We start from the raw sequence: 26,837 nt of genomic DNA, 5'->3' as shown, positions 1-26,837 counted from the left end.
GCTATACTGATTTTGACAAGTACTTACTAATTAGTGTCTACTCAACAGGCAATGATCCTAATAGGGTGATATAAAAACTTACTTTTGTTAATAACAGCTTCAGTGTCAAACAGTGGGCTGGGTGCTGGGGGAACTAGAGATGGAATTAGAAACAGTGCTCGGTCTGGAGGCATTCACGGTTTTAGCGGCAAGTGGTCACTCAGCACAGGTAAGCCTCCCAAATGTGACAGGGGACGGCCCCGATCTGTATTGCTTTCCTTAACTCTCCAAGAACTGTGAGAAACTTACTGATACAAATTTACTGTATTTGGCCTGGCTCTGACTTCAGGGAAATAAGGCCTAAATTAGAAAAGCATGTTGAGAAAATAAAAAAGGAAAAGTTCAACCAAATATAAGACAGCCAATGGAAGCAGAAGTCAGGAATTTATTTCAAGGCTCTCAGCTTCAGAGGCATAGAAGTTAAGGGGGCATTTGGTCTGATCTGAGACAAACCCTTCTACGTGATTTTGGTGGTTATAATTAATGGCCTGTAGATTGGATATCATTTAATTTTTTAAAAAATAAAACATTCTGTGGTTAGTCCTGCTGAGCACTCTAACTCAGGTGAAACTGTAAGTCTGCGTTCGACTTCGGTTCAATGGGCCAAAGAGATAACTAACTAACAGGGCTAGAATGCTGCTCGACAATGGAAATTTGAACCACAAAAGACTAAATTAATCTAGAAGTCAGATTCTGCATGTCCAGAGCAAGCAAGGAAGTAAGAGTTAAAATAATGACCACATTCTTGCTTCCTGCTCTGAACCACTTCTAACTTATCATCTCATATTGAAGGAAGTATGAGGCCCACGACTGATTATTTTCACAATGTACTACATAACTACAGTATGTGCTGGGAACTATGCCAGGTTCTGGGGATTCTGAGATGTATAAGTTCTTGGGAGAGAGTGCCCTCAAACGGCTTACAGTCCAGTACAGGAGACACAATCCTACAGACTATCTCACAAGACTTCAAGAGATGCTGAGAAACGGGGTAAGAAAGGGTTTCACAAGAGGGGCACCAATCCCGGGGGAGGAATTCAAGTATTCCTATGTAAATGGAGCAAAGACTCTGAGGAGTAAGGGGCAAAATATGAGGCTGGAGAGGGAAACAGTGACCAGACCCCAAAGGGATAAACTGATGAGGTTCTTTAAAGGAGAAAGAGATCTAGAATACAAAAGGAGAGTGACTTAAGGAAAATACAGAGAAAGAAAAGTAACACCATCTGTAACCTTTTATTTAAGGAACGAGGTTTGCATAATTCTCAAAAAATATTCCAACATTTCAACTGTACCTTGGGAGGCAGAGATTTCTGTCTTTGTAAACATGATAAAGAAAAGATCAATGGGTGGGCGGTGTGGAACAGGTGTATCTGACCCTAAGAACACAGTATTTTCAGGGTAATACATCTCAGGACCCTAACAAACTCCACTGGATTTGCAGGCTGTCTTTATTGCATCATTTATTTTAAACTGCATTAAGTCTAAAATCAGAATAACCCAATTTTCAAAAGATAGCAAAACCAGTATTTTCATGATTAGGTTTACGGCAAATTGGCTTCACTGTGTTTCTATACTGGATCAATTATGTCACTAGGTGCATTGTTTCAATTCAATGACCTCATTTGCCTGCCAGTCCTCCTCCGTGTTTAGTGACTACAACTGTGGGCGGCTCAGTGTAGTGGAGAAAACATGGCTTGGGGTCTGTCTTCCATTTGAACTCTGGGGTCCACCCCTCATAAGCTATGTGACTTGGGGAATAACATTATCCACCTGAGAAGGTTTGCTTGTTTACCCATTCGACAAATACTACTAAGCACTACACTAGTTGGTAGGAATAAAATGGTGAACAAGGAAGACATGTCCCTACTCCAATAGGACTTAGTGTCTTACAGTGCAGACACCCAAGGAAGTGAGACCTAAACCTAGGCCAGAAGGGTAAGTAGCTATCGGCTCTAAAGCATATGGAGGTGGGGGGAGCAAAGAGCCAGGCAGAGGGAACAGCATGTGAGGAAGTGGGGAGGGCACAGAAAACAAGGCACATCCGAGGACCTGAAAGAAATGGGACTGGCTGCAGCACAGGACGCAACAGCAGTTACTTCCAATTCTGATGGAAGATGAGGCTGGACAAGTAGACAGCACTGGGCTCTTAAGGGTCTTTGTGCTAAATGCACAGGAGACCATAAAATGAGACATTGTCCAGAATACACCCCCAGCAGTGGCAGCGCATAGCAGTTGGCCAATAAGTATTGGTTCCCCTTCTCTTCCTTGAATCATCCATTCTAGGTTAGCTCACAGGCACAAAACCGGCCGTGCAAAGCTTTCAGCAGATCGTGTATCTTAATGCGCAAAACGTAAGCATTGCTCCAAGACGGTATCTTAAAAAACAAAACAAAACAAACAAAAAAACAAGCTCCCTTAAATATTTATATGTTTATTTGGTAGCTTTTTTGGTTTGTTTTGTTAAGTAACTGTCACCCAAGAAATTGCTGTGGATTAGTAGAAATTTTGGCAAGATTAAATTAATGATAATAGAAATATTTTCTCACTGATTCTGCTCCAGTTGAACATGAACTTACAACTCTTTTTTTTTTTCAACGTTTATTTTTATTTTTGCGACAGAGAGAGACAGAGCATGAATGGGGGAGGGGCAGAGAGAGAGGGAGACACAGAATCGGAAACAGGCTCCAGGCTCCGAGCCATCAGCCCAGAGCCTGACGCGGGGCTCGAACTCCCGGACCGCGAGATCGTGACCTGGCTGAAGTCGGACGCTTAACCGACTGCGCCACCCAGGCGCCCCGACAACTCTTATCCATCATAACTAAGGTCCCTTGCTTAAACTCTTGTATAAGATGAATACAACAGGTCCTCTAAAACAGAAAATAATTTTGAAAACACGCTTTGCTCTTCAGTTTTTAGTTAGTATGGTTTTAACACAGCATCATTTTATACTGATAGGCAGAAGCCTATAAAATCCATTTCTAACCAATTACAAAACATACATAACAATTAGTTTGTTGACTTTAAGGGGAGAAAGGTCCCAAATTTGCTGTCTTTGAGCACTGTAGCACTTTTTGTCATTAGCCATGTGTGCAAATGACATCCCTCTTTTTGGCAGAAAATACAGCTTTTATATCTAAAAATGTTTATTTTAAAAGTTTAAACACCTACCAATTCCACCTACTAGTGGAATAATCTATTCATTCCACTCCTACATATCTACCCAAGAGAAATGAAAGCATATATCTATACAAGGACTTGTTTGTGAATGTTCATAGCAGCTTTATTTTAATAGGAAAAAACTGGAAACTACCTAAATGTCCATCAAGAACTGAAAGGAGAAACAAAAGGTATATCTATAGGACAGAATACTACTCAGCAATAAAAAGGAATGAGCCTCTGCTATACAAAACAACATGGTTGAATCTCAAAATAATTATGTGGAGTGAAATATGACAGACCTCTTCCCTCAAAAAAAAGTACAACAAAGTATGATTCTATTTATACAAAACTGTAGAAAATCCAAACTAATGTCTAATGACAGAAAACAGATCATGGAGATGGAGAGAAGTAGGATTACAAAGGGATTATGAGGAAATTTGGGGGGGGGCATGATGGATACCGCTCATTTTCTTAATTGTGGTAATGGCTTCACGGTTTTGCTATGAAAACTTAGCAAACTACACATTTTAAGTATGTGTATTGTATGTCAATTGTAATTTAATAAAGCTGTCAAAAGAACTCATTGAAAAAGATTCACGGGGGTGAAAATGGTGGCTTGGTGAGAGGATGGTAACGTCTCAGTCAGTCTACACAATCTGAGGGGTACTGTGCAAACTGGACAAGTTCTTGGAAAGACAGTGACTGCCATTGGGCTCTGACAGCTGATACCAAAATTAGGCCCAGACATCAGCTTAGAACAGTAGCTAAGTCAAGACTCACCAAAAGAAAGATCTTATCCTAATAACTACTACAAAATATACCACATAAGCCAGGCCAAGAAATAGGAGCTTCAAAGAACAAATAAAGGAAACAACCACTAGGGTGGTTAGTGCATGATATTCTAGAGATCACGGAAAGAATTTTTGTATATTTTGGGTAAGTAGAGTGGAAAGACATCAGGCAGGAAAATATGTTCTCTTGCATTGTTGGGTCAGAGGAATTAAGGACTTCCAGAACCTTCAAGAAAGGCAAGTGGAGTTTCTATGCAGACAAGAAAAGAAAAATCTTGGGGCGCCTGGGTGGCGTAGTCGGTTAAGCGTCCGACTTCAGCCAGGTCACGATCTCGCCGTCCGCGAGTTCGAGCCCCGCGTCGGGCTCTGGGCTGATGGCTCGGAGCCTGGAGCCTGTTTCCGATTCTGTGTCTCCCTCTCTCTCTGCCCCTCGCCCGTTCATGCTCTGTCTCTCTCTGTCCCAAAAATAAATAAACGTTGAAAAAAAAAAAATTAAAAAAAAAAAAGAAAAGAAAAATCTTTAGAGATCCAAGAGGAAGCAACCTAGGAGTAAAAGCATATATGGAAGAAAAGATTAGAAGGTTAGTTCTGGAAGCAGGCCAATCTTGAACCAACCTTGGGCTGCAAATTCTGGGCAGCTTGATATAGCGCTATACCCAACCAGGGTGTCTGATTCACCAGACAAGGGTTAGGGAGACTTTCAGAACTATCTAAGAGATATTTTGGCATCCCACAGTAATGTGTCTGGGTGCACAGAAGCTTGGCTGGGATCAAAAATAACTATGTAAAACCTGACTGGCAGGTTCATGAGTTGTCTGACCATTAATGTCCAAACTGGAATCCCTCTAAGAGAAGGGGTACTCACTGTTAATAATTACTCTAGGGTCACTCTACCTATAAGGGATCTCCAAACACTGTTTTTCTAGGTATTTTTTCATGTCTATGAAAAAACAGTTCACAAAATGAATTAATATTACAAATACTGTTGACCCTTGGGGTGCCTGAGCAGGCTCAGTTGGTTAAGCATCCAACTCTTGATTTCAGCTCAGGTTATGATTGCACTGTTGGTCGGGCTCTATGCTTACAGTATGAAGCCTGCTTGGGATTCTCTCCCTCTTTCTCTCTCTGCCCCTCCCCAGCTCATACGCAAATATGGGTGCACGCACAAGCTCTCTCTCTCTCCTAGTAAATAAATAAAAGTTTTTAAAAAACTACTGTTGATTCCTGAACATCACAGGGGTTAGAGGTACTGGCCCCATGCATGGCTGAAAGCCCGTGTATAACTTTTGACTCCCCCCCAACTTAACTTACTGATAATATAAACAACAAACACATATTTTGTATTTTACAAATATCTGTATTCTATTTTTTTAATGTGTATTTATTTTTGAGAGACAGAGCATGAATGGGGGAGGGGCAGAGACAGAGGGAGACACAGAATCCAAAGCAGGATCCAGGCTCCAAGCTGTTAGCACAGAGCCAGACGCAGGGCTTGAACTCACGAGCTGTGAGATCATGACCTGAGCTGAAGTCAGATGCTTAACTGACTGAGCCACCCGGGTACCCCTATTATATCTGTATTCTTACAATAAAGTAATCTAGAGAAAAGAAAATATTAAGAAAATCATAAAGAAGAGAAAATATGTTTACAATACTACATTGTAAAAATTCCACATATAAGCAGACCCACGCAGTTCAAATTGTATTGCCCATGGGTCAACTGTGTTTAGGTAAAAAAAAGAGATTTTTAAAAACTTATTGCCTATTTGAAAAGTCCGATCAAACATGCAGCAACTGCTAGAGCTCCAGATTTACCGCAAAATATTTACTTGACACTATGGTAGAAGGAGAGGCGATATACCAAGTGGTTTAGAGAATGGGCTTTTAAAGTCAGACTCGTCTGAATTCCGACCTTAGCTCTGCGACTGAGAGCTCTTGGGCAAATCAGTTCTTAAGGGTCTTAATTCTGCTGTTTGCTGTTGTTGTTCTTTTTCTATTCTCTCTCATGGTGAGTGTTTTCTATTTTTGGACTGTTTACTCACAAAATTCAGTGGATCTTTATCTCTGGAATCCTAAATCCCTGGGTTGACGTTGTATCCTTCCAGAAACTATTTGTGTCTCAAGGTTATCATCAGTCCAAAGACCATTTTTTAAATGTTAGTTCTTACCAGGCAGTATAGTGAAATTCAAACCTAGAACCCACTTGACCCCAAATTCTTAGGGAAGGTCCCAGCTTCTGTTATCCCAAGGCCAGGCACAACTCAAGCTTTCTTAACAACATTTTCTTTTGCTGGCATGTTAATTTTTTCTAGTTCATTTGTCTGCTGAAGCTGTTAGTCCCTCCAGGGATCTCAATTCCAACAACCAACTTATTATTATTATTATTTTTTTTTTAAGTAAGCTCTAGGCCCAACGTAGGGCCCAAGCTCACAACCCCAAGATCAAGAGTCACACGCTCTACCAACTGAGCCAGCTTACACAGGTCCAAGGTTTTATCTTTTCTATCCTTATGGTAATTAGAATTTATTTAAGCCCCTTCTTTCCTGCCTCCCTGCTCCCCAGGACAGATAAAGCGAGCACCATCTCAACATTCTGATGTTCAGTGACTGTTCTCTCTCTCTCTCTCTCTCCTGTATGTATTTAAAAGGAAACTGGTTCTAGTCTATCTAGAATTTCTAATGGGAAGTTTTCTTGTCTCTGTTCTAGGAGAGAATTTTCAGATTATCTAACTGACTACACAGCTAACAAAGCTTATGCAAGTTATTGAGCTTCTCTAAACCTGTTTTCTCATTTGTAAAATGGGACAGAGGGCAATGGAAAAAAAAGAAAAGAAAAATATGTGCTAAGCATTTAGCTCTTTAACTAGTACACAAGGCTACTCAATAAACGGTAACTATGAAATCAGTTTTACTGGCAAGCTGTAAATTTTACCATTAGCTGTTGAAATAAATTCAGTCTATCAAAGTGGGTTTTTACTGTGCTTTGGCTTAAAGAATATTGAATATTTACTGGTCTCCCAAGTAACTGCAGACCACTGCTCATAACCCACACCAATAATGAAAGTATGCTACTAACATGATCCAAGTCTATTAATTAGAGCACATTTATAGGGGCCTGATTTGCCAACTCTGTTTATTTTGCACTTCTGAATGAAATTAGAATGTTTGGGGAAAATTCCCCAAGTTGGCAATTCAGATAGGTATTCTTTTTTAATTTAAATTAACTGACTAAAACATGTTTTGGGCTATAAGCTCTCAGAAGGCAACAGCTATTTGATTTGCTTTCAATAATATCCCTGCATTTCTATAGACGACAGTGATGCCCATGAACAGACCTGGGATATTGTTATACTTTTTAAGTTGTAAATTCCTCCTTATCTGGCCCTAGGAATTACTACTGCGGTCACTGCCAAGCAGGGCCCTGTGTGGGACAGGCACATAAATTCATTCTACCCAAGCCAGCTGAAATAGCTTACTGTGCTCTGGGGTCATCATGTGGTCTATTGGGTCATCCGAGTACCCTCCGAATGAAGCACAGGGTAAGTCCACAAGGATGCAGAAAAAACTTAGAGGGGAAAACAATATATGCTGCAGTTTTCGCATTTTGTTTATCGGTATGAATGAGAAACAGAATTACACAAAGAATCCCTACAAAGAAAGAGCTGAGGTAATGGCCTCATGACATTAGTAAATGATTTCAGCACATAAAGGGAACTGGATGGCAGTAATTCAAGCAGTCTAAGAGACTGAAAAGGCCACAGGCACTAAAGAACCGTAATTTGCTACCAACTCCGAGAATTTAAATTTTCCAATCCATAAGACAAAAACCAGCGTACATATCAATAAACAAATTTTAGGTTGAGTGACACTTTATTATTTCCAAATGATATGTGAACAAAAGCCAATTATTTCCCATGGCCACTATTTATACCATATTTTCCATCCTATGTAATACTATGAATAAAGCCAAGATTTATGACATATTTTACTTCTTAAATCCTTTTTATTAAATCCTTCCAAAAATAGCTCTAAAATTTCATCAGTTTAGTAATGCCAACAGTTATGTGTTGGGTGCGCCCCAAAGAGCCTCACTGGATAGTGTGCTTTCGCAGGTATCCCAGGAACTGGGTTGACACGGGACAGCACGTGCACAGTGACGGCCCTGACTGCAAACTTGCTTTGTGACGTGCATCCTGACTGCTCAGACAGTGCACAAAGGGCAACGTGACTGAATTACTATAAAATCTGAGGTTAATTTTTCCCTGCAAGGTTAGTACAACTTTTCTAGAAAGAGTGCCATGGCAAGGTCATTTGTATAGCTGCCCAGAACTGATTTTTTTAAAACAGCCTATAACCAGCAATAATTAAGGTCCTCCTCCTCCTCCCCAACCCTCAGGGCAGCCTCAGCATTCTTCTAGACTTCAGTGTTTCAGGGGCTCTCAGTGCAAGATAAAGGGAGACAGTGACACAGGATTAAACTGCAGTAGGAAGAGGACACAGCCAAGGATCTAACCAGTGGTTCTCAGGAGCTTGGAGAGAATGGAATCTGAATCCCCTGACTGGGGAACAGCAAATTCCATTCCCTAAAATGAAAAGTGCTGATGGATGCCTTATGATACAGCTCTTGCACATTTCCTCACGCTAGACACAGGCATGTGCGCAGCTGCAGAATGAGAGCATCAGGATCTAGCTCCGTGTGGGGGCCATGTGAGAAATCACTCTGTAGGGTGCTCTCAATGTTTCTTCATGATGAGAGAGAATTCCTCTTCTATATGACAACATGCACGTCCCTAGTAGTACATTAAGGTTTCTCATATGCTATTCAGAGATCCCTAGCTCTGGAGATAAACAGATAGGAGACCTTTTCGTTACTCTGATCTGATGAATAAAGGTCTTAGGAGAGAGGATCGTACCTTCATAATCATGAAATTATGAAGACACATAAGGTGATCAGGAACATTATGCCACCTCTGTAAGGCTGCAGTACAACATTAGTGTTCAGAAACAGGCCTGTAGTGAATTCCCAAGGACTATGGTCTCATTCAGTAGTGAATAGCCACGATTTTGTTGCTGGAGTTGATAATGTCCCCTCGGGCAGTGACTTTTGTAAGGGGATAAAAAAGGTTTCCATTCCTTCTGAGCATTCTCAAGATCCTTTGCTGCACTCTCACATTTAACCCAAGGCCATGAGAGCAGACTATTTACTGTAGAGCTGTATTTCTTTATTACAGCTATGGAGAGGCCTGTTTCTAAGAAGTACGAGTCACGTGCTCCCTACCCTTTGCCATTTATTACAACTGAGCCCTCAGCCGCGCTGCGGCAGCATCTGCCCACGAGGAACTGCTCCGGGTCTGAGAGGCCCCTTTGTCTATCAGGACCCAACTGGTGCTATACTACTGTGGAAGGGAAACCAGCCAAGATTTTGAATGAATAGGCTGGAAGTACGCACCATTACAGACACAAAATGTCTTTCACTGTGAAGGTCTGCTAGAGGTATCCTGTGTTACGTTTTGAGAAACACTTGAAGCCACAGAGCTATTTCTCTCTCAAACATATTGACACCACAGATGTAAGGAAAAGAAGCACACACAGTTAATGAGCCCACAGCACACCCAAATGCTCTGAGAAGTTAGCCAAAACCTAGCAGAAAACTATTAATATGAACCCAGACCAGGGACTAGGATCAGTGTAAACAGCTCAACTTGACAGCTGTGAATCAAAGTCAATCACAATGATGTAACCTTCTCCCCAAAGATATGGTAAGTCCTCTAGACCCAAACTACAGGGAAAAAATTTCCCCCAAAGATTTCATTACTAGTAACAGGACAGGAGACACCCAGACACTATATTGAGGCTCCGGGACAGATTTATTATGTTTAGTCTCAGCGGCCTACAGGGAGATCTTGTCTGGGATTTCATCTAAAAAATCTTAAGGCTTTTCGAAACTTTGGGAAAGATTCTGAATAAACAAGACAACTTAAAGTTGTTCCGGTTGCTCCTCAAATAGCAAATTATATAACTCTTCGGGTACAGAGTCCAAGTCTGGGGAATGAGAAAGGGATGAAGACACTTAGTTCTCTCTGATCTTGTGAACCCATTATAACAAGTGGGTTCTTAAAAATATATAAATGTATACAAAATATATTAACACACACACAAACACACTTATATGTATTTTTTCAGATCCCTTAAACCTTTGCATGACTGCTCTCACTCCGTCTTTAATGACACACAAAATTTTATTCCAAATGCACTTATTCTGTAGAGGCAAAGCATCTGATTGAGACGTATAAATTTGTTAAAGAAATTATGACCATGGTCATATTTTAGAGGTCAACGAAAATAGCTATTAAACCACAGAAGGATTTTCTAAGACCCTAAGCTTTGGCCTGTGTTTATTTATGACTACTTGAGTTTGGGGGTTGTATTAAGGAAATGCTAAAAATTCGGAAGGAAAACTTTTTTTTTTTTTAATAGCATTATTGTTAAGGCTTCTTTCTGTATGCATTTATAATGTGACAATCAAAACTTGTGTCTTCAATGTGTATTCTTAGACACCTTGGATGACGAAGAAAAGTGCAGGCTCCTACCTCAGAAAAGACAAAGCAGAACTTATGTCAGGAACATCACAGGAGTAACTGTCAGAGAGGAAGGTTCTGAAAGGTTCTGACAAACCTACCAGGAGGTGTGCAGGCATCTGCAGGAGACTGGACGAATGTGGACCGCCTTTTGGTTGGCATAGGCAAAGCCATTTTCTGTTCTTTATGCTTTGCCAGTGCGGCTTGAACTGCTTCTGTATGGATATCTGAAAGATTAAACATTTGCATTTATTAGCTCTTGGTTCTTTTTTTTTTTTAAATTTTTTTTTTAACGTTTATTTATTTTTGAGACAGAGAGAGACAGAGCATGAACGGGGGAGGGGCAGAGAGAGGGCGACACAGAATCTGAAACAGGCTCCAGGCTCTGAGCCGTCAGCACAGAGCCCGGCGCGGGGCTTGAACTCACGGACCGCGAGATCATGACCTGAGCAGAAGTCGGACGCTTAACCGACTGAGCCACCCAGGCGCCCCAGCTCTTGGTTCTTAAAGTGTTTACTTCTGTGGGCTGAACTATTACTGCCTCAACTGTGGAAAAGGGATGTTTAGGTGATTTTTAGTTACAGTTTGTGTTGTAACAATTAAAATAAAAATGAAAAAAAAGAGACAAAAAAAGAAAGAAGTCAAGGATAATTTTACAGAGAAGGAAAATGAAGCCCAGAATGATTATGTGACTGCTTTAAGAGCAAACAAGGGGCTAGTGGAGATAGGCAGGGGTGGGGAAAGGGGAAGGGGTCTAATATGCCCCTGTGCCAGGCAGGGATCCTACCTCTGAATGGAATGAGTGCTGTGCAGGTAGCTAAAAGACACTCACTGTTCTTCAGGAAAAGCAGCTCAGGATTTGTTTAACTGCCTGAAAGTGGTTGAGACCACTCAGTTCTCTACCACAGGATCAGAAGGGCTGAATCTGATCTAGAAAAATATAAGAGCTGATGGTACTTGTTTGCCACTGTGGCCACAAGAGAATTCAGTTCTCCCCTTGAAGTCCAAGAGGAAGGAACCTTAGAGCACTGGGATGCGTCAGTCGGTTAAGTGTCCAACTTCAGCTCAGGTTATGATCTCACGGTTCATGAGTTCGAGCCCTGCACTGGGCTCTCAGCTGTTGGAGCAGATCCCAGTTTGGATCCTCTGTCTCCCTCTCTCTCTGCCCCTGCTCCGCTCACACTCTCCTCTCTCCCTCAAAAATAAATAAAGATTAAAAAAAAAAAAAAAGAAGTCTAATAGGGGTCTCAAAATTAACATTTCCCAACAGAACACTTGATTGTCCACTCCCGCCATAAAATGTGCTCTACATTTCTGCAAAAAAAGGATCATACTATTCATAGTCTTTGGTGTTCTCCTTTGAGATTTTTTAAAACTCTTACAAAATCCTATGAAGGTAGATAACTGAAGTAGCTTCCTAGTTCACAAGAATTTCCTCTTCTCAGGGATGGGCCCAGTTGAGGGACAAACTATCCTAGGAGGCCTGTCTGTGCTATGTAAATGTACCTCTTATAACAGCTGGACCTATCAGATCCTTTTATGGGGGTCTGTGTGGAAGAATTTGAAATAAGTCAAGAAAATGCAGGTTCTAGAACTGAGTCACTTTAATGATAACTCCCTAGAGAAAAGGAATGTCCTTAAACTTCAGGGTTGAAACCCTGGAAGCTGTCTCTCCTTTTCTAGGGATTTCTCAACTGTTGCTTTGCTTCTATGACTTACTCTAGCTATTTAAGGTAGCCTGAGCTGGCCTGTTTCATGCAACAACAACAACAACAAAAACCTTCACTAATATAACCAGAAACATCTTTCTGTGTAAATACAGACCTATAACATAATTTTAAAGGTTGCATAGAATTCCACTGTATGTCTGTGCCATGATTTATTTAAGCAACCTGTTTCCAAAGTTTTGCTACTATTCATAGCAACGATTCACAGCAAAAGAATTCAGTATTTTCACCTTAGTACATACGTCTAATCCTATTTTTGTAGGATTAATTCCAATTGCTGAGGTGTATTTCCTAAGAACAAGGATTTTAATTTTTTTTTTTTTTTTTTTTTTTTTTTTTTTTTTTTGAGCAGGGGGAGCAGCTAGTGCAAGCAGGGGAAGGGCAGAGGGAGAGGGAGAGAGAGAATCTCAAGTAGGCTCCACACCCAGCTCAGAGCCCAACATGGGGATCCATCTCACCACCACGAGACTGTGACCTGGGCCAAAATTAAGAATCGGACACTTAACCAAGTGAGCCAAGACACCCAATGATTTTACTCTTATATAGCTATCATACATTTACCAAAATCAATAAATTAAATATTGATACAAATTATTATGTCACCCACAACCCATATTCCAACTTAGCCTACTATTCCCCAGTAATGCACTTTATAGTTTTTCCTCCTTTGTTCCTGATCTGGGACCTGACACAGAATCATACATTACGTTTAGTTGTCACAATTCTCTATTATCCTATAATCTGGAACATTTCTTAACCTTTGTCTCTCATTGCCTTGACATTATTGTACAGACTAATTATATTGTAGAATGTCCCTTAATTTTAGTTTGTTGATATTCCTCATAATTAGATTCAGGTTATACATTTTGGTAGGAATACCACAGAAGTAATATGTCTTCTTGAAACATGATGTCAGGAAGTGTCTGCCCTATTACTGGTGATAGTAACTGATTACTTGGTTAAGATGATGTCTACTAAAGTAATTCATTGTAAGGTTATTATTCTTCCCTTAGTGTAATTAACAAATAAATTATGGGTGAATGTTTTTCAGATGATATAAATATTACATACTTCATTGAACTTTTACCTACTGGTTTTAGCATTCATTGATGATTCTTGGCTGAATCAATTATTACCATATGGCTACAAAACATTGATTTAATAACTCTATCATTCCTTCTGTATTTATTAGTTACTTTTTCTACTATAAGAAAAAGCATCCCTTTCTCTCCCAATTTATTTATATCAATACAGACCTATTGACTCTCATTTTATTCTATGGCTATTGTTACTACCATTACTTATTTTGATGGTCCTAATACCCCAGATTTGACCAATGAGGCCAAATCAAACGGGCTCTTACGTCCTTTTGACATATTCCCATCATTTTGAGCAGTTTTTGTTCTCTGGTATAAGATGTTCCAGGTATGTTCCCTTCTCCAGCACTAGAATTAAACATTTCTCTAAGGAACCTTGACCTCACTTAGTGGAGAATGGTATTTAGAAAACAAGACCTTAAAAGAAGGAGTGCTCAGTGTTATTGGGGTATCAGACGCTCAACCAACTAAGCCACCCAGGTGCCCCTCTTCATTTTTAAAAAAAAAATTTTTTTTTCAACGTTTATTTATTTTTGGGACAGAGAGAGAGAGAGCATGAATGGGGGAGGGGCAGAGAGAGAGGGAGACACAGAATCGGAAACAGGCTCCAGGCTCTGAGCCATCAGCCCAGAGCCCGACGCAGGGCTCGAACTCACGGACTGCGAGATCGTGACCTGGCTGAAGTCGGACGCCCAACCGACTGCGCCACCCAGGCGCCCCACTTCATTTTTTTTTTAAAGCTGCATAGCACTCCATTATATAAGTTAGTTTACTCAACTATTCTAAGTGTGGGCATTTAAGTGTTTCCAATATTTTACAATTACAAACAATAATACAACAAAGGGTCTTGTGCAAGTAGACTTTTATACTGATGAGAGTATATCTTCAGGGCCAATTCCAACAAGTGAGACTCCTAAGTCAAAAAGTGAATACATTTTAAACTCTGCTGCATCTTGCCAAGTTCCTCTCCAAAGAGTTGTATCATACTGTATTACTAGCAGCAATGTGCCTATGTGTCTGTTTCCTCATAGCCTCACCAGCAGAATGTATTATCTTGGTTTTTTGACTATTACCAGTTTGGTAGCTGAGAAATGGTGTCTCAGTATACTTTCAATTTGGACTTCCTTTATTTTATTATTATTTTTTTTTATTTTAAGATTTACTTTATTTTTGGAGAGAGAGAGAATGTGCAAGTAGGGGAGGGGGCAAAGGGAAGTGGGGGGGAGAGAGGGAGAGAGAGAAAGAAAGAGAGAGAATCCCAAGCAGGCTCCACACACTCAGCATGGAGCCTGATGTGGGGCTCAGTTCCATGACCCTGGGATCATGATCTGAGCTGAAATGAAGAGTTGGACGCTCAACTGGCTGAGCCACCCAAGCAACCCTGTACTTCTTTTATCATTAATGAGATTAAACATTGGATTTAAGGACCATTTAATATTTGTTGGTAAGTGAAAGTAAATATTCATGTCACTTGATCATTTTTCCACTGGGTTTCTCCATTTATTTTCCCCTAATTTTTAGCCTAAATTTTTAATTTTTCCCCTAGCCCTTTATCTCTGAATGTCAGAAATAGTTTCTTTCAATCTGTCATTTGTCTTTTGACACTGTGGTAGTTTATTGCCACACAGAAGGTTTTTAAAAAATTTTTATGGAATATCTCAAATCGATAACCTAATGTTATATTGAAGGAACTTAAAAAAGAACAAACTAAAACCAAAGTTAGTAAAAAGAGGAAATAACAAGGATTATAACAGAAATTAAAAAAATAAATTTGAAAAACAGAAAACAATCAACAAAAATAAAAGTTGGTTTTTTGAAAAGATGAACAAAACTGACAAATCTTTAACTGGATTAAGAAAAATACAGGGGCTGGGGTGCCTGGGTGGCTCAGTCGGTTAAGCGGCGGACTTCGGCTCAGGTCATGATCTCACGGTCCGTGAGTTTGAGCCCTGCGTCGGGCTCTGTGCTGACAGCTCAGAGCCTGGAGCCTGTTTCAGATTCTGTGTCTCCCTCTCTCTGACCCTCCCCCATTCATGCTCTGTCTCTCTCTGTCTCAAAAATAAATAAATGTTAAAAAAAAAAATTTTTTTTTAAAAAAAAAAGAAAAAGAAAAATACAGGGGCACCTGGGTGGCTCAGTCGGCTGGGCGTCTTACTTGGGCTCAGGTCATGATCTCCCAGTTCACAGGTTCGAGCCCCACGTCGGGCTCTGTGCTGACAGCTCAGAGCCTGGAGCCTGCTTCGGATTCTGTGTCTCCCTCTCTCTCTGCCCTCCCCTGCTCATGCTCTCTCTCTCAGAAATAAAGATTTTTAAAAAATTAAAAAAGAAAAATACAGAGTAAAATAACTAAAATAAAAAATGAAAGAGGAAATATTACAACTGATACCATAGAAATAAAAAAGATTATAAGACTACCATGAGACTACTACTATACCACAAATTGGATAACCTAAAAAAATGGATAAATTCCTAGAAACATACAACCTACTAAGATTGAATCATGAAGAAAGAGAAAATCAGAACAGACAAATTACTATTAAGAAGACTGAATCAGTAATAAAAACCTCCCAACAAAGAAAAGCCCAGGTTTCACCGTAGAAATCTATAAAACATTTTAAGAACAGCAACCTTTCTCAAATTCATTCAAAAAACTAAAGAAGAAATACTTCTCATTTAAAAGAAGAAATACAAACTCATTTTTATGAGGCCAGCATTACCCTAAAACCAAAGCTAAACAAAGATACTGCAAAAAACAAAACAAATCCAAAATAAAACAAAACAACAACCCCTAAAACTAAGCAACCCACTGAATGGGAGAAGATATTTGCAAATGATATATCCAATAAGGGGTTAACATCCAAAATATATAAAGGACTTACACAACACCAAAAAACAAATAATTCAATTAAAAAGTGAGCAGAGAACTTGAATAGACATTTTTACAAAGAAAGCATACAAATGGCCAACAGACATAAAAAGACACGCAGCATCACTAACCACAGGGAAATGAAAATCAAAACCACTTCGAGATCTCACCTTACACCTGTCAGAATGGCTAGGATGAAAAAGACAATACCAAGTTTTGTGAGGATGTAGAGAAAAAGGAACCCTGGTACACTGTCAGTGGGAATATAAATCGGTGTAGTCACTGTGGAAAACAAGGTAAAAAAATTAAAAATAGAAACACCAAAAAGTCCAGTAATTCCACTATTGGGTATTTACTCAAAGAAAACAAAAACACTAATTCAAAAAGACATATGCATCCTCACGCTTCCTGCAATATTGTGTGTAATAGCCAAGATATAGAAGCAGCTCAAGCGTCCATCGACAGAATGGATAAAGATACGGAATATATATACAGTGGAATATTACTCGGCCATTAAAAATAATAGGACCTTGCCATTTGCGACAACATGGATGAACCTAGAGGGTATCATGCTAAGTAAAATAAGTCAGAGAAAGACAGACACCATATGATTTCACTTATGTGTGGAATCTAAAAAAAGGAACAAACAAAACTCAAAGAGACTCTTAAATGCAGTTAAGAAACTGGTGGTTGCTAGAGGTGAGGCAGGTGGGGGATGGGCAAAATAGATAAAGAGCATTAAGAGGTACAAACCTCCAATTATAAAATAAAGACGTCACAGAGATGAAAAGTAGAGCATGGGGAAGTCAATAATATCGAAAAAATGTACAGTGATGACACCTCATAATGAGCATTGAGTAATGTATAAAATTATTAAACCACTATTTTGTACACCTGAAACTAATGTAACACTGAATGATAATCACACTGAAATTTTTAAAATAAATAAAAAATTTAAATGCAGATTTTTTTAAAAGGCAGAAACAGACCCATAAACACAGAGAACAAACTGATGGTGGCAGAGGGGAGGGGAGTAGGGGGATGAGAAAAATGAGTAAAGGAAAGGAGTGCCTGGGTGGCTCAGTCAGTTAAGCATCTGGCTCTTGATTTCAGCTCAGGTCATGATCTCAGGGTTTGTAGGTTCAAGGGCTGCTCTGGGCTCTGTCAGCACAGAGCCTATTTGTGTCTCCCTCTCCCTGCCCCTCCCTCCCTCCCTCTCTCTCTCAAAATAAATAAAGTTAAAAAAGTTTTTTAAAGTCGGTAAGGGGGAGTGGGAGATACAGGCTTCTAGTTATGGAATAAGTCACAAAGGTAAAAAGTACAGTACTGGGAATATAGTCAATGGTATTGTCAGAGCGATGTATGGTGACAGATGACAGCTGCACTTGCAGTAAGTATAGCATAATGTACAGATTTGTTCAATCACCATGCTGTACATCTGAAACTAATGTAACACTGTATGTCAACTATGCTTCAATTAAAAAAAAAAGAAAAGAACCCCTACACCAATATCCCTGATGAATACAGATGCAAAAATATGGAACAAAATACTATCAACCTGAATTCAACAGTACATGAAAAGGACTATGTACCGGGGCACCTGGGTGGCTCAGCCAGTTAAGCGTCCAACTCTTGGGTTTGGCTCAGGTCATGTTCTCACGGTTTCATGAGTTCGAGCCCAACGCTGGGCTCTGTGCTGACAGTGTGGCGTCTGCTTGGGATTCTCTCTCTCTCTCCCTTTCTCTCTGCCCCTCCCCAACTCGCGCCGTCTCTGTCTCTCTCAAAATAAATAAATAAAAACATTCATATTCATATTTATATTTAGGACTATGTACCATAACCAAGTGGGATTTATCCCTGTTTTGCAAGGATGTTCAACATATGAAAATCAACAAATGTAAGACTCTACATTAACACAATGAAGGACAAAAATTATAGGACCATCATAGATGCAGAAAAAGCATTTGACAAAACTCAACACACTTGATAAAAACACTCAACGAACTAGGAACAGAAGGACATTCTCTCAAAATAATAAAATTCATAAACGAAAAGCCCACAGCCAGCAACATAGTCAACGGCGAGAGCTGAAAGCTTTTCCTTCTAAGATCAGGAACAAGGTAAAGATGCCTGCTCTCACCACTTCTTTCAGCATAGTACTGGATGTCCTGGTCAGAGTAATTAGGCAAGAAAAAAAAAATAAAAGGTATACAAAGGGAGAGGAAGAAGTAAAATTATTTATGTTTGCAGATGACATGATCTTATACATAGGAAATCCTAAAGATTTTATTCACGTACACAAACTGTTAGAACTAATCGGCAAATTCAACAACTGCAGGATAGAAAATCAGGATACAAAAACCAGTTGTGTTTCTCAACACAAACAGTTAACTATCTGAGAAGGAAAGGAAGGAAATAATCTCATTTATAGTAGCATAAAAAATAATAAAAATTTAAAAATCAACACAACCAAGCAGGCAAAAGACTTGTATACCATGAAAACCGCTGCAGGAAATTAAAGAAGAAACAAATGGAAAAACATTCCATGTTCATGGACTGGAAGATTTAATATTGTTAAAATATAAGTGATCTACAGATTTAATGCTATACCTGTAACAATCCACTGGCACTTTTGAAGAAATAGAAAAAAAATCCTAAAATGTATACGGAATCTCAAAGACTCAGAATAGCCAAAACAATTTTAAGAAAGAAGAATAAAGCTGGAAGCCTCATATTTCCTGATTTCAATATATATATATATATATATATTTCCTGAAAGCCAGAGTAACCAAGATAGTATAATGTTGGCATAAAGAGAGACATATAGACCAATGCAATAAAATAGAGAGCTCAGAAATTAACCCTTGTGTATATGGTTAAATGGTCTTTGACAAGGGTGCCAAGACTGTTCAGTTAGGAATGACAGTCTCTTCAACAAATGTTGCCAGGAAACTGAAATATCTGCATATAAAAGAATGAAGTTGGACATTTATCTTGTACCATATACCATATAAACTAACTAAAGGGGTGCCTGGGTGGCTCAGTCGGCTGAGCATCCGACTTCGGCTCAGGTCATGATCTCGTGGTTTGAGTTTGAGCCCCGCGTCGGGCTCTGTGCTGGAGCCTGCTTCGGATTTTGTGTCTCCCTCTCTCTCTGCCCCTCCCCTGCTCACGCTCTGTCTCTCCCTCTCTCTCAAAAATAAATAAATGTAAAAAAAAAATTAACTAAAAATAAATCAAAAACTTAAACATAAGACATGAAACTATAGAACTCTTAGAAGAAAACATAAAAGGAAAGCTTCGTAACTCTGGAGCGGGTTAATCATTTCTTGGATATGAAACTATAAGCACAAGCAAGAAAAGCAAAAATAGGTGGGACTCCATCAAACTAAAAAGCTTCTGCACAACAAAGGAAACAACAGAGTGAAAAGGCAACCTATGGAATGCGAGAAAATATTTGCAAACCATGTATTGGATAAGGCACTAATGTCCAGAATATTTAAAGAATACTTACAACTCAATAACAACAAGTAACCCAATTTTAAAATGGCCAAGGGACTCGAACAGACATTTCTCCAAACAAGATAAACAAATGGACAACAATCATATGAAAAGATGCTCAACATCACTAATCATCAGGGAAATGCAAGTCAAAGCCACAATGGCATATCTCTTCATACCAATCAGGATAGCCACTGAAAGGGGGCCTGGGTGGCTCAGTCAGTTAGGTGTCCGACTCTTGATTTCGGCTCAGGTCATGATCTCAAGCTCCATGTCAGGTTTTGTGCTAACAGCAAAGAGCCTGCTTGGGGTTCTCTCTCTCCCTCTCTCTCTGCCCCTTGCCTGCTCATGCTTTTTCTCGCTTTCAAAAATAAATAAATAAACTTAAAAAAAAAAAGGATAGTTACTGGAAAGAAAACAAATCAAAAGCGGGGGGGGGGGGTGGAGAAAAAGAAAGGGAAGTGTTGGTGAGGACATGGAGAAATTAGGATCTTTGCACACTGTTGGTGGGACTGTGAAATGGTGCAGCTGTTATGGAAAACAGTATGGAAGGTTTCTCAAAAAACTGAAAATAAAACTATCATATGATCTAGCAATCCCACTTCTGGGTATATATCCAAAAGAACTGAAAGCAGGGTCTCAAAGAGATATTTGCACACAAATGTTCAATGCAGCATTATGTACAACAGCCATGACATGGAAGGAACCTTAATGCCCATGAATGGATGAATGTATAAAGAAAATGTGTTAGATATATACAATGGACTATTATTCAACCTTAAAAAAGAAGGATATCTTCTCACATGCTACAACATGGATGAACCTTGAGGACATTAGGTTAAGTGAACTAAAACAATCACAAAAAACCAAAATCTGCTTACAAGAGATATCAAAGGACTCAAATTCTTAGATATAGTAAGACTAGGGGGAGAGGGAAACAGAGAGTTGTGAGTTGTCACTGTTTGATGCAAGATCAAAGAGTTCTAAAGAGCTGTTGTGTACTAATATGCATATAGTTAATATGGAAATGTACACTTAAAAATTTTGAAGGCGGGGCACCTGGGTGGCTCAGTTGGTTAAGTATCCAACTCTTGATTTTGGCTAAGGTCATGATCTCATGGTTTGTGAGATGGTGCCCTGAGTCAGGCTTTGTGCTGACAGTGTGGAGCCTGCTTGGGATTCTCTCTCTCTACCTCTCCCCTGCTCGCTTCCTTGTTCCTGCTCGCTCTCTCTCTCTCTCTCTCCAAATAAATAAACATTAAAAAAAAATTTTAAGAGGGTATATATATGTGTTTTTTACTGCAGTAAAAACATTTTGTATGTAGTCTTTCATCACATCTGGATTTTGAGTTCCAGCTGTTTTCCCATAAGACTTTCTCTAAGCCCACGTTACTGAAAAATTCACTGGTGTTTTCTTTTAGTACTTACCTTTTTTTTTTTTTTAAATCTAGATCTCTGACCCATTTGAAGTTTTTCCTGGCATATGGTATGAGATATGGATTTACTTTATATTTTTCCCTGTGTCCTAGCACCATCTATTAAAAAGTACATTTCTGTCCCAATGATTTGCAATGCTATCTTTATTATACACTAAATCCCAGATGTACTTTGTTCTATTTCTATACTTGTTATTCTAAAGTTTATTTATTTTGAGAGACAGAGAGAGAGAGACAGAGAAAGGGGGGGGAGGGCGGAGACAGAGGATTCAAAATGGGCTCTGTGCTAACAGCAAAGAACCCAATGCAGGGCTCAAACTCACAAATCATGAGATCATGACTTGAGCCATAGTCAGACGCTTAACCTACTGAGCCACCCCGGTGCCCCTCTGCACTTGTTACTCTATTCCAATGTTATTCTATTCCAATGGTCTGCCTGCCACTTTGTCTGCCATACCACACTGTTTTAATTATAGAGTCTTTAGAGTGAATATGTTTTAATATCTAGTAGGTATAGTCACTCTTCATAGGTTTTCTTTCTCAGTGTTTTCCTACCTATTCTTACATGTTTATTTTTCCAAATGAACTTCAAAAACATGTTTTCTGGCTCCATAAATAAATTTAATAATGTTGTTGGGACTGGATTGAATTTATAAACTAATTTAGGGAGTCCTACCATCTTTGTGATGTTGAATTATCAAAGAACAAGGAATGCTTTTCCATTTATCATGTCTATGTTGTGTCTTTCAGAGTCTTAAAGTTTCCTTTGTAAAGGCTTTACATATTTCTTAAGTTTTTCCTAAATATGTCTTATCTTTTCTATTGCTTTTGTAAATGAGGTTTGCTCTACTCTATCTTTTAATTGGTTATTGCTTGCATATATGAAGGCTACTGATTTCTGAACTAGTTTTATATCTGGCTACCTGACTGAATTATTGTATTAGATTAATTTTGTTATTGACTTTCTTGGGTTTTCTTTTCTTTTCTTTTTTTTTTTTTAATGTTTATTTATTTTTGAGAGAGAGAGACAGAGACAGCACAAGTGGGGGAGTGGCAGAGAGAGAGGGACATGCAGAATCTGAAGCAGGCTCCAGGCTCCAAGCTGTCAGCACAGAGCCCAACGTGGGGCTCAAACTCACAAACCGCCAAGATCATAACCTGAGCCAAAGTCAGAAGCTTAACTGACTGAGCCACCCAGACACCCCCACTCTCTTGGATTTTCTAAGTAAACATCGTATCAAGTACAAATACAGTTTTACTTTTTCTTTTCTAATTCTTACACCTCTAGTTGATTTGCCTTGTCTACTCGTATTAACACCTCTAGTGCAATTTAAATTTAGAATTAAAAACAAAAAACAAAAAACAAAAACTCTTGTAAATAAATTAAAAAAAAAACAGCTCAATTTTAAAAAATAAGTTGAGGCACTGGACAGGTAGGTTACAGAAGAAGAATAAAAGGTCAATTAACATATTCAAAAGGGGGCGCCTGGGTAATTCAATTGGTTGAACGTCCGACTCTTCATTTTTGCTCAGGTCATGATCTCAGGGTTGTGGGATGGAGCCCCATGTTGGACTCCACGCTGAGCATGAGGTTTGCTTAAGATTCTCTCTCTTTCCCTCTGTCCCTCCCTCACTTGCACACTCTCTCTAAAAAATAAAAAAGCCATATTAAAAAAATTCAATCCCATTTGTAACACTTCCATCAACAAGGTATGAGAGGGTATGAGAGTGTCCATTTCCCTACATCTATGGACAACACTGAACTATTTTTTTCATCTTTTCCCAAGAGGTAATTGGAAAGTGTTATTTTACAGTTTTAAAGTAGCCATTCCTATTCTTGGCTCGTTTTTATGAAGTGGTTACGACATGATGCAAAAGTAGCATAGATGGGCTTTACGTATCAGGGGCAGAACAAACACTAAGTGCCCTTACCTATTTAGATAGATGGATGGATGGATGACCAGATGGCCAGACAGACTAGCAGATATGGACAGAATGAACAGACTAGCAGATATGGACAGACTGAAAGGCAGATGCTTAGACAGGTTCAATCATTAAGTAGAGAAGCACAGTTCAAAGAGTTACCTGCAAGCCATCAAGTAGTCATGCCGTTTTCACCAATTTCTAAAGCAGCAACCACTTTAACATTTTTAATTATGACAGAGACAGCAACTATTAAATTCTGGAACATTAGGGTATCACATTAATTTTGGCACTATACTGTGTGCCTAGTGGAGAGGGAAAATGCAATTTTAATTTAATTTAAATTTAAATAAAATTTCATGTGCATTTTATTAGATAGCTATTACGTTTCTTTTTTTAAAAATTTTTTTTAATGTTTATTTATTTTTGAGACACAGACAGAGCATGAGTGGGAGAGGGGCAGAGAGAGAGGGAGACACAGAATCCAAAGCAGGCTCCAGGCTCCGAGCTGGCAGCACAGAGCCTGACGCAGGGCTTGAACTCACAAAGCGCGAGATCATGACCTGAGCCAAAGTCGGATGCTTAACCGACTGAGCCACATAGGCGCCCCAGACTACGTTTCTTTAACCTGGAATATCTATATAGCAAACAGCTATTCACCCTTCAAACTGGTGCAGACATCAACACCTCCATGAAGCCTGCCCTTAACAGTGCCAGTTCCCAGGCTCCTTCCCCTGTCATCCCCTCTTTTTTTCTGCCTCTACCTTTTATAAAGGATACCTGTGTTTAAGAAAAGATTCTTGGGTTTCTGTCTGTGCTTCTCTAGAATCTAAACTGTGCTCAACTCACAGGTCTACAATAAATTCTTGATGAACTGAACTAAACTCAATTTACTTTCCTTGGCACAAGGAAGAGTATTAATATGGAAATAAAATAGTCTTGGTATACCAGTGGCAGCCCCCTTAGCAAATACCACCATGTCAGAAATCAGATATAAATTTTTTTTAATGTTTGTTTATTTCTGAGGGAGAGCAAGTGGGGGAGGGGCAGGGAGAGAGAAAGAGAGAGAGAGAGAGAGAGAAAGACAGAGAGAGAGAGAGAGAGAGAGAGAGAGAGAGAGAGAGAGACCGAGGATCTGAAGCGGGCTCTGTGCTGACAGCAGAGAGCCCAATGAGGGGCTCGAACTCACAGACCATGAGATCATGACCTGAGCTGAAGTCAGAAGCGTGCCTGAGCCACCCAGATGCCCCAGAGATCAGATTTAGACTGAGAAAGAAAGTTCTCAATTAGGGTAACATAGGGAGTTACTGTTGCATTTAGCTCCCATTACTAAGTCAGAAGAATCCATACTTAGAGTAAAAATCATTAAGAACAATAACTGATTTATTGCTTTAAATAATTTATCCAGGGCTATCATTTTTAAAACTATCTTTCCCAAACCTCCATTTATAAAATAATTAAGTCATGGGAATATATGTACAGCATGGTAACTGTAGCTAATATATTGTACATTTGAAAAGTTGCTAAGAGAATGAATCTTAAAAGTCCTCACCACCACAACGAAAAATTCTGTATAGCTACGCATGGTGGTGGATGTTGACTAGACTCGCTGTGGTGATCATTTCACGGTATCAAATCACTGTGTTGTATACCTGACCTAATATAATACTACCTCAATAAAAGGAAAAAAACTGCTACTTTTTTTAAAAAAAAAAAATATGAATACATTTTACATTACATGTATTTTGCATTTTACCACAATAAAAAACCCTTAGTATACATATTAGAAAAAATTAATATACATATTGGAAAAAGATGTAAGCACATATAATGCTGGAGTGAAATTTTTTCTGAGATCCACTGCGTCTCAAAACTAATCCCACCTCAACAGTTTGCTACCTATTCTTCCAGGTTTCTGTATCTGTGTTCTTAATATATGTAATGTTGTTATTCATATTTCTAAAAATCAGGTCATGCATTACATACTATCTTGCATTTATTAAAAATATATTTTGCACATCTCTCCATATCTGCACAAAAAAATCTACCTCTTTTTCACAGGATTTTAAAATCCACTTTCATAGAATTCCTTTGTGTGGACATGCTGTAACTTATTTAACCACTGTATTATTATGAACGCTATTACAACAAATGTCTGCGTATACGTCTTTGTGCACATTTGTAGGTGTTTGTGTAAAATAAATTCCTAGAGGTGGAATCTCCAGGAAAAAAGGTATTAATGTTCAAAGTTTTAAAGATATTGCCAAACTGTTGTGCTGTTACCTTTAAGACCACAGTACCAACTTATTAATGGCTCCGAAATAATTTTATACTGCACTTATATTATTCTGCTTTAGTGTCCCTGAGGTTTACTTAGTTGAATCAAGATTGCCATATCTTATTGAATCTATGATACCATCTTATATAAAACATATCCTGATTTCAGACATGTTAAAATGTGAAAAGTGTTCTTCTTATATTAGATGAAATCATGGTTCTTAGCTGTCCCGGAAAACAAATGATTAACTGCTTATACTGAGAAAAAGCACTTCCTCAACAAGAGCAAATCAAATGCTCAGACTTATTAATTAAAAATACTACATTTCCAGGGCACCTGGGCGGCTCAGTCAGTTAAGCATTCGACTTCGGTTCAGGACAGGATCTCGCAGTTCACGAGTTCGGTCCCCATGTTGGGGTCTCTGCTGTCAGCACAGAGCCTGGAGCATGTATCCCATTCTGTGTCTCCCTCTCTCTTTGCCCCTTCCCCACTTGTGCTTTGTCTCTTCTTCCTCTCTCAAAAATTAAAAAAACATTAAAAAAATTTTTTTTAAATACTACACTTCCAAAAGTATTTTGCTACAACTAGGGAATTCTTCACAACAATCAAGCTTTACAAGGCCCATGACATTTGGATAATTAATAACTACAAAGCATGTTCTTCTCTGCTGTAAGGTTTCTGTCAGCAGAACACAAAACAAATCAAACCACCCATCTATTTTTCTAACATGGTAAGCCCTGGCCCATATAATGGTGTCAAAACAAGAAGTCCACAGTTACTACATTAGCAAAGCCTCTTATTGATAAGAACAGGCAACTCTTTTAACTGGATTTGACTCATTTACCACCATACAATTCATCTTGATCTTTGATAAGAAGTCACTTCCGAAGTTCAGTCCCCAGACACAGCTGACTTTGGATATCTCTGCCAGAAGCACATGTGAAAGCTGGGTATCATTTTCCAGCACTAACGTTTGAGCTGAAAAGGCGATACAAATACTCTAAAGTCCTTTTTTGTTGTTGTTTTGTTTGAGGTAGCTAATTACTCAAAAACCGAGCTTTAAAGGAGTTGTCAGAATTACTTATCATATTATCACTTTCCATCTCAGGCATCAACTGTGTATTTTCTACACTTGTGACCATAACACACGTGTAGAAATTGTATCATGCCTTGATGTGCAGGAAAAAAAGGTACTAGTAAATGTATTGGAAATGTCAGAACCTCTTGGCTAAGCACAAAGAATGGAATCGGATCATATCTGACTGTGAATAAATATAAGCTCTTTATACCATGTCTGCAACATGAAATACTAAGTCTACTTAGATTTGATTAACATTAGTGGAAATGTCATAGGTATTAATAAGCCTCCACCAAATAAGAAAGGATTTTCTAGTTACACTTAATAACACCATTAAATCCTTTCGGTGTACCTCTCAGTTTACT

General features: G+C 39.0%; 1 protein-coding gene across 7 annotated transcripts in view; it reads right to left on the bottom strand.

Moving 5' to 3' along the window:
- DIP2B (disco interacting protein 2 homolog B) overlaps nt 1-26,837 on the bottom strand; it is a 225,686-nt gene that overhangs the window by 69,054 nt on the left and 129,795 nt on the right. For all 7 annotated transcript variants that reach the window (XM_043563894.1, XM_043563893.1, XM_043563896.1 and 4 more), the window contains exon 4: nt 10,668-10,793. In XM_043563894.1, coding sequence (XP_043419829.1) covers nt 10,668-10,793 — 126 coding nt within the window. The remainder of the gene's footprint in view (nt 1-10,667; nt 10,794-26,837) is intronic.

Source organism: Prionailurus bengalensis, chromosome B4, assembly GCF_016509475.1.
Source record: "Prionailurus bengalensis isolate Pbe53 chromosome B4, Fcat_Pben_1.1_paternal_pri, whole genome shotgun sequence".
Lineage (NCBI taxonomy): Eukaryota > Metazoa > Chordata > Mammalia > Carnivora > Felidae > Prionailurus > Prionailurus bengalensis.
This window is presented reverse-complemented; position numbering and strand designations above follow the sequence as displayed.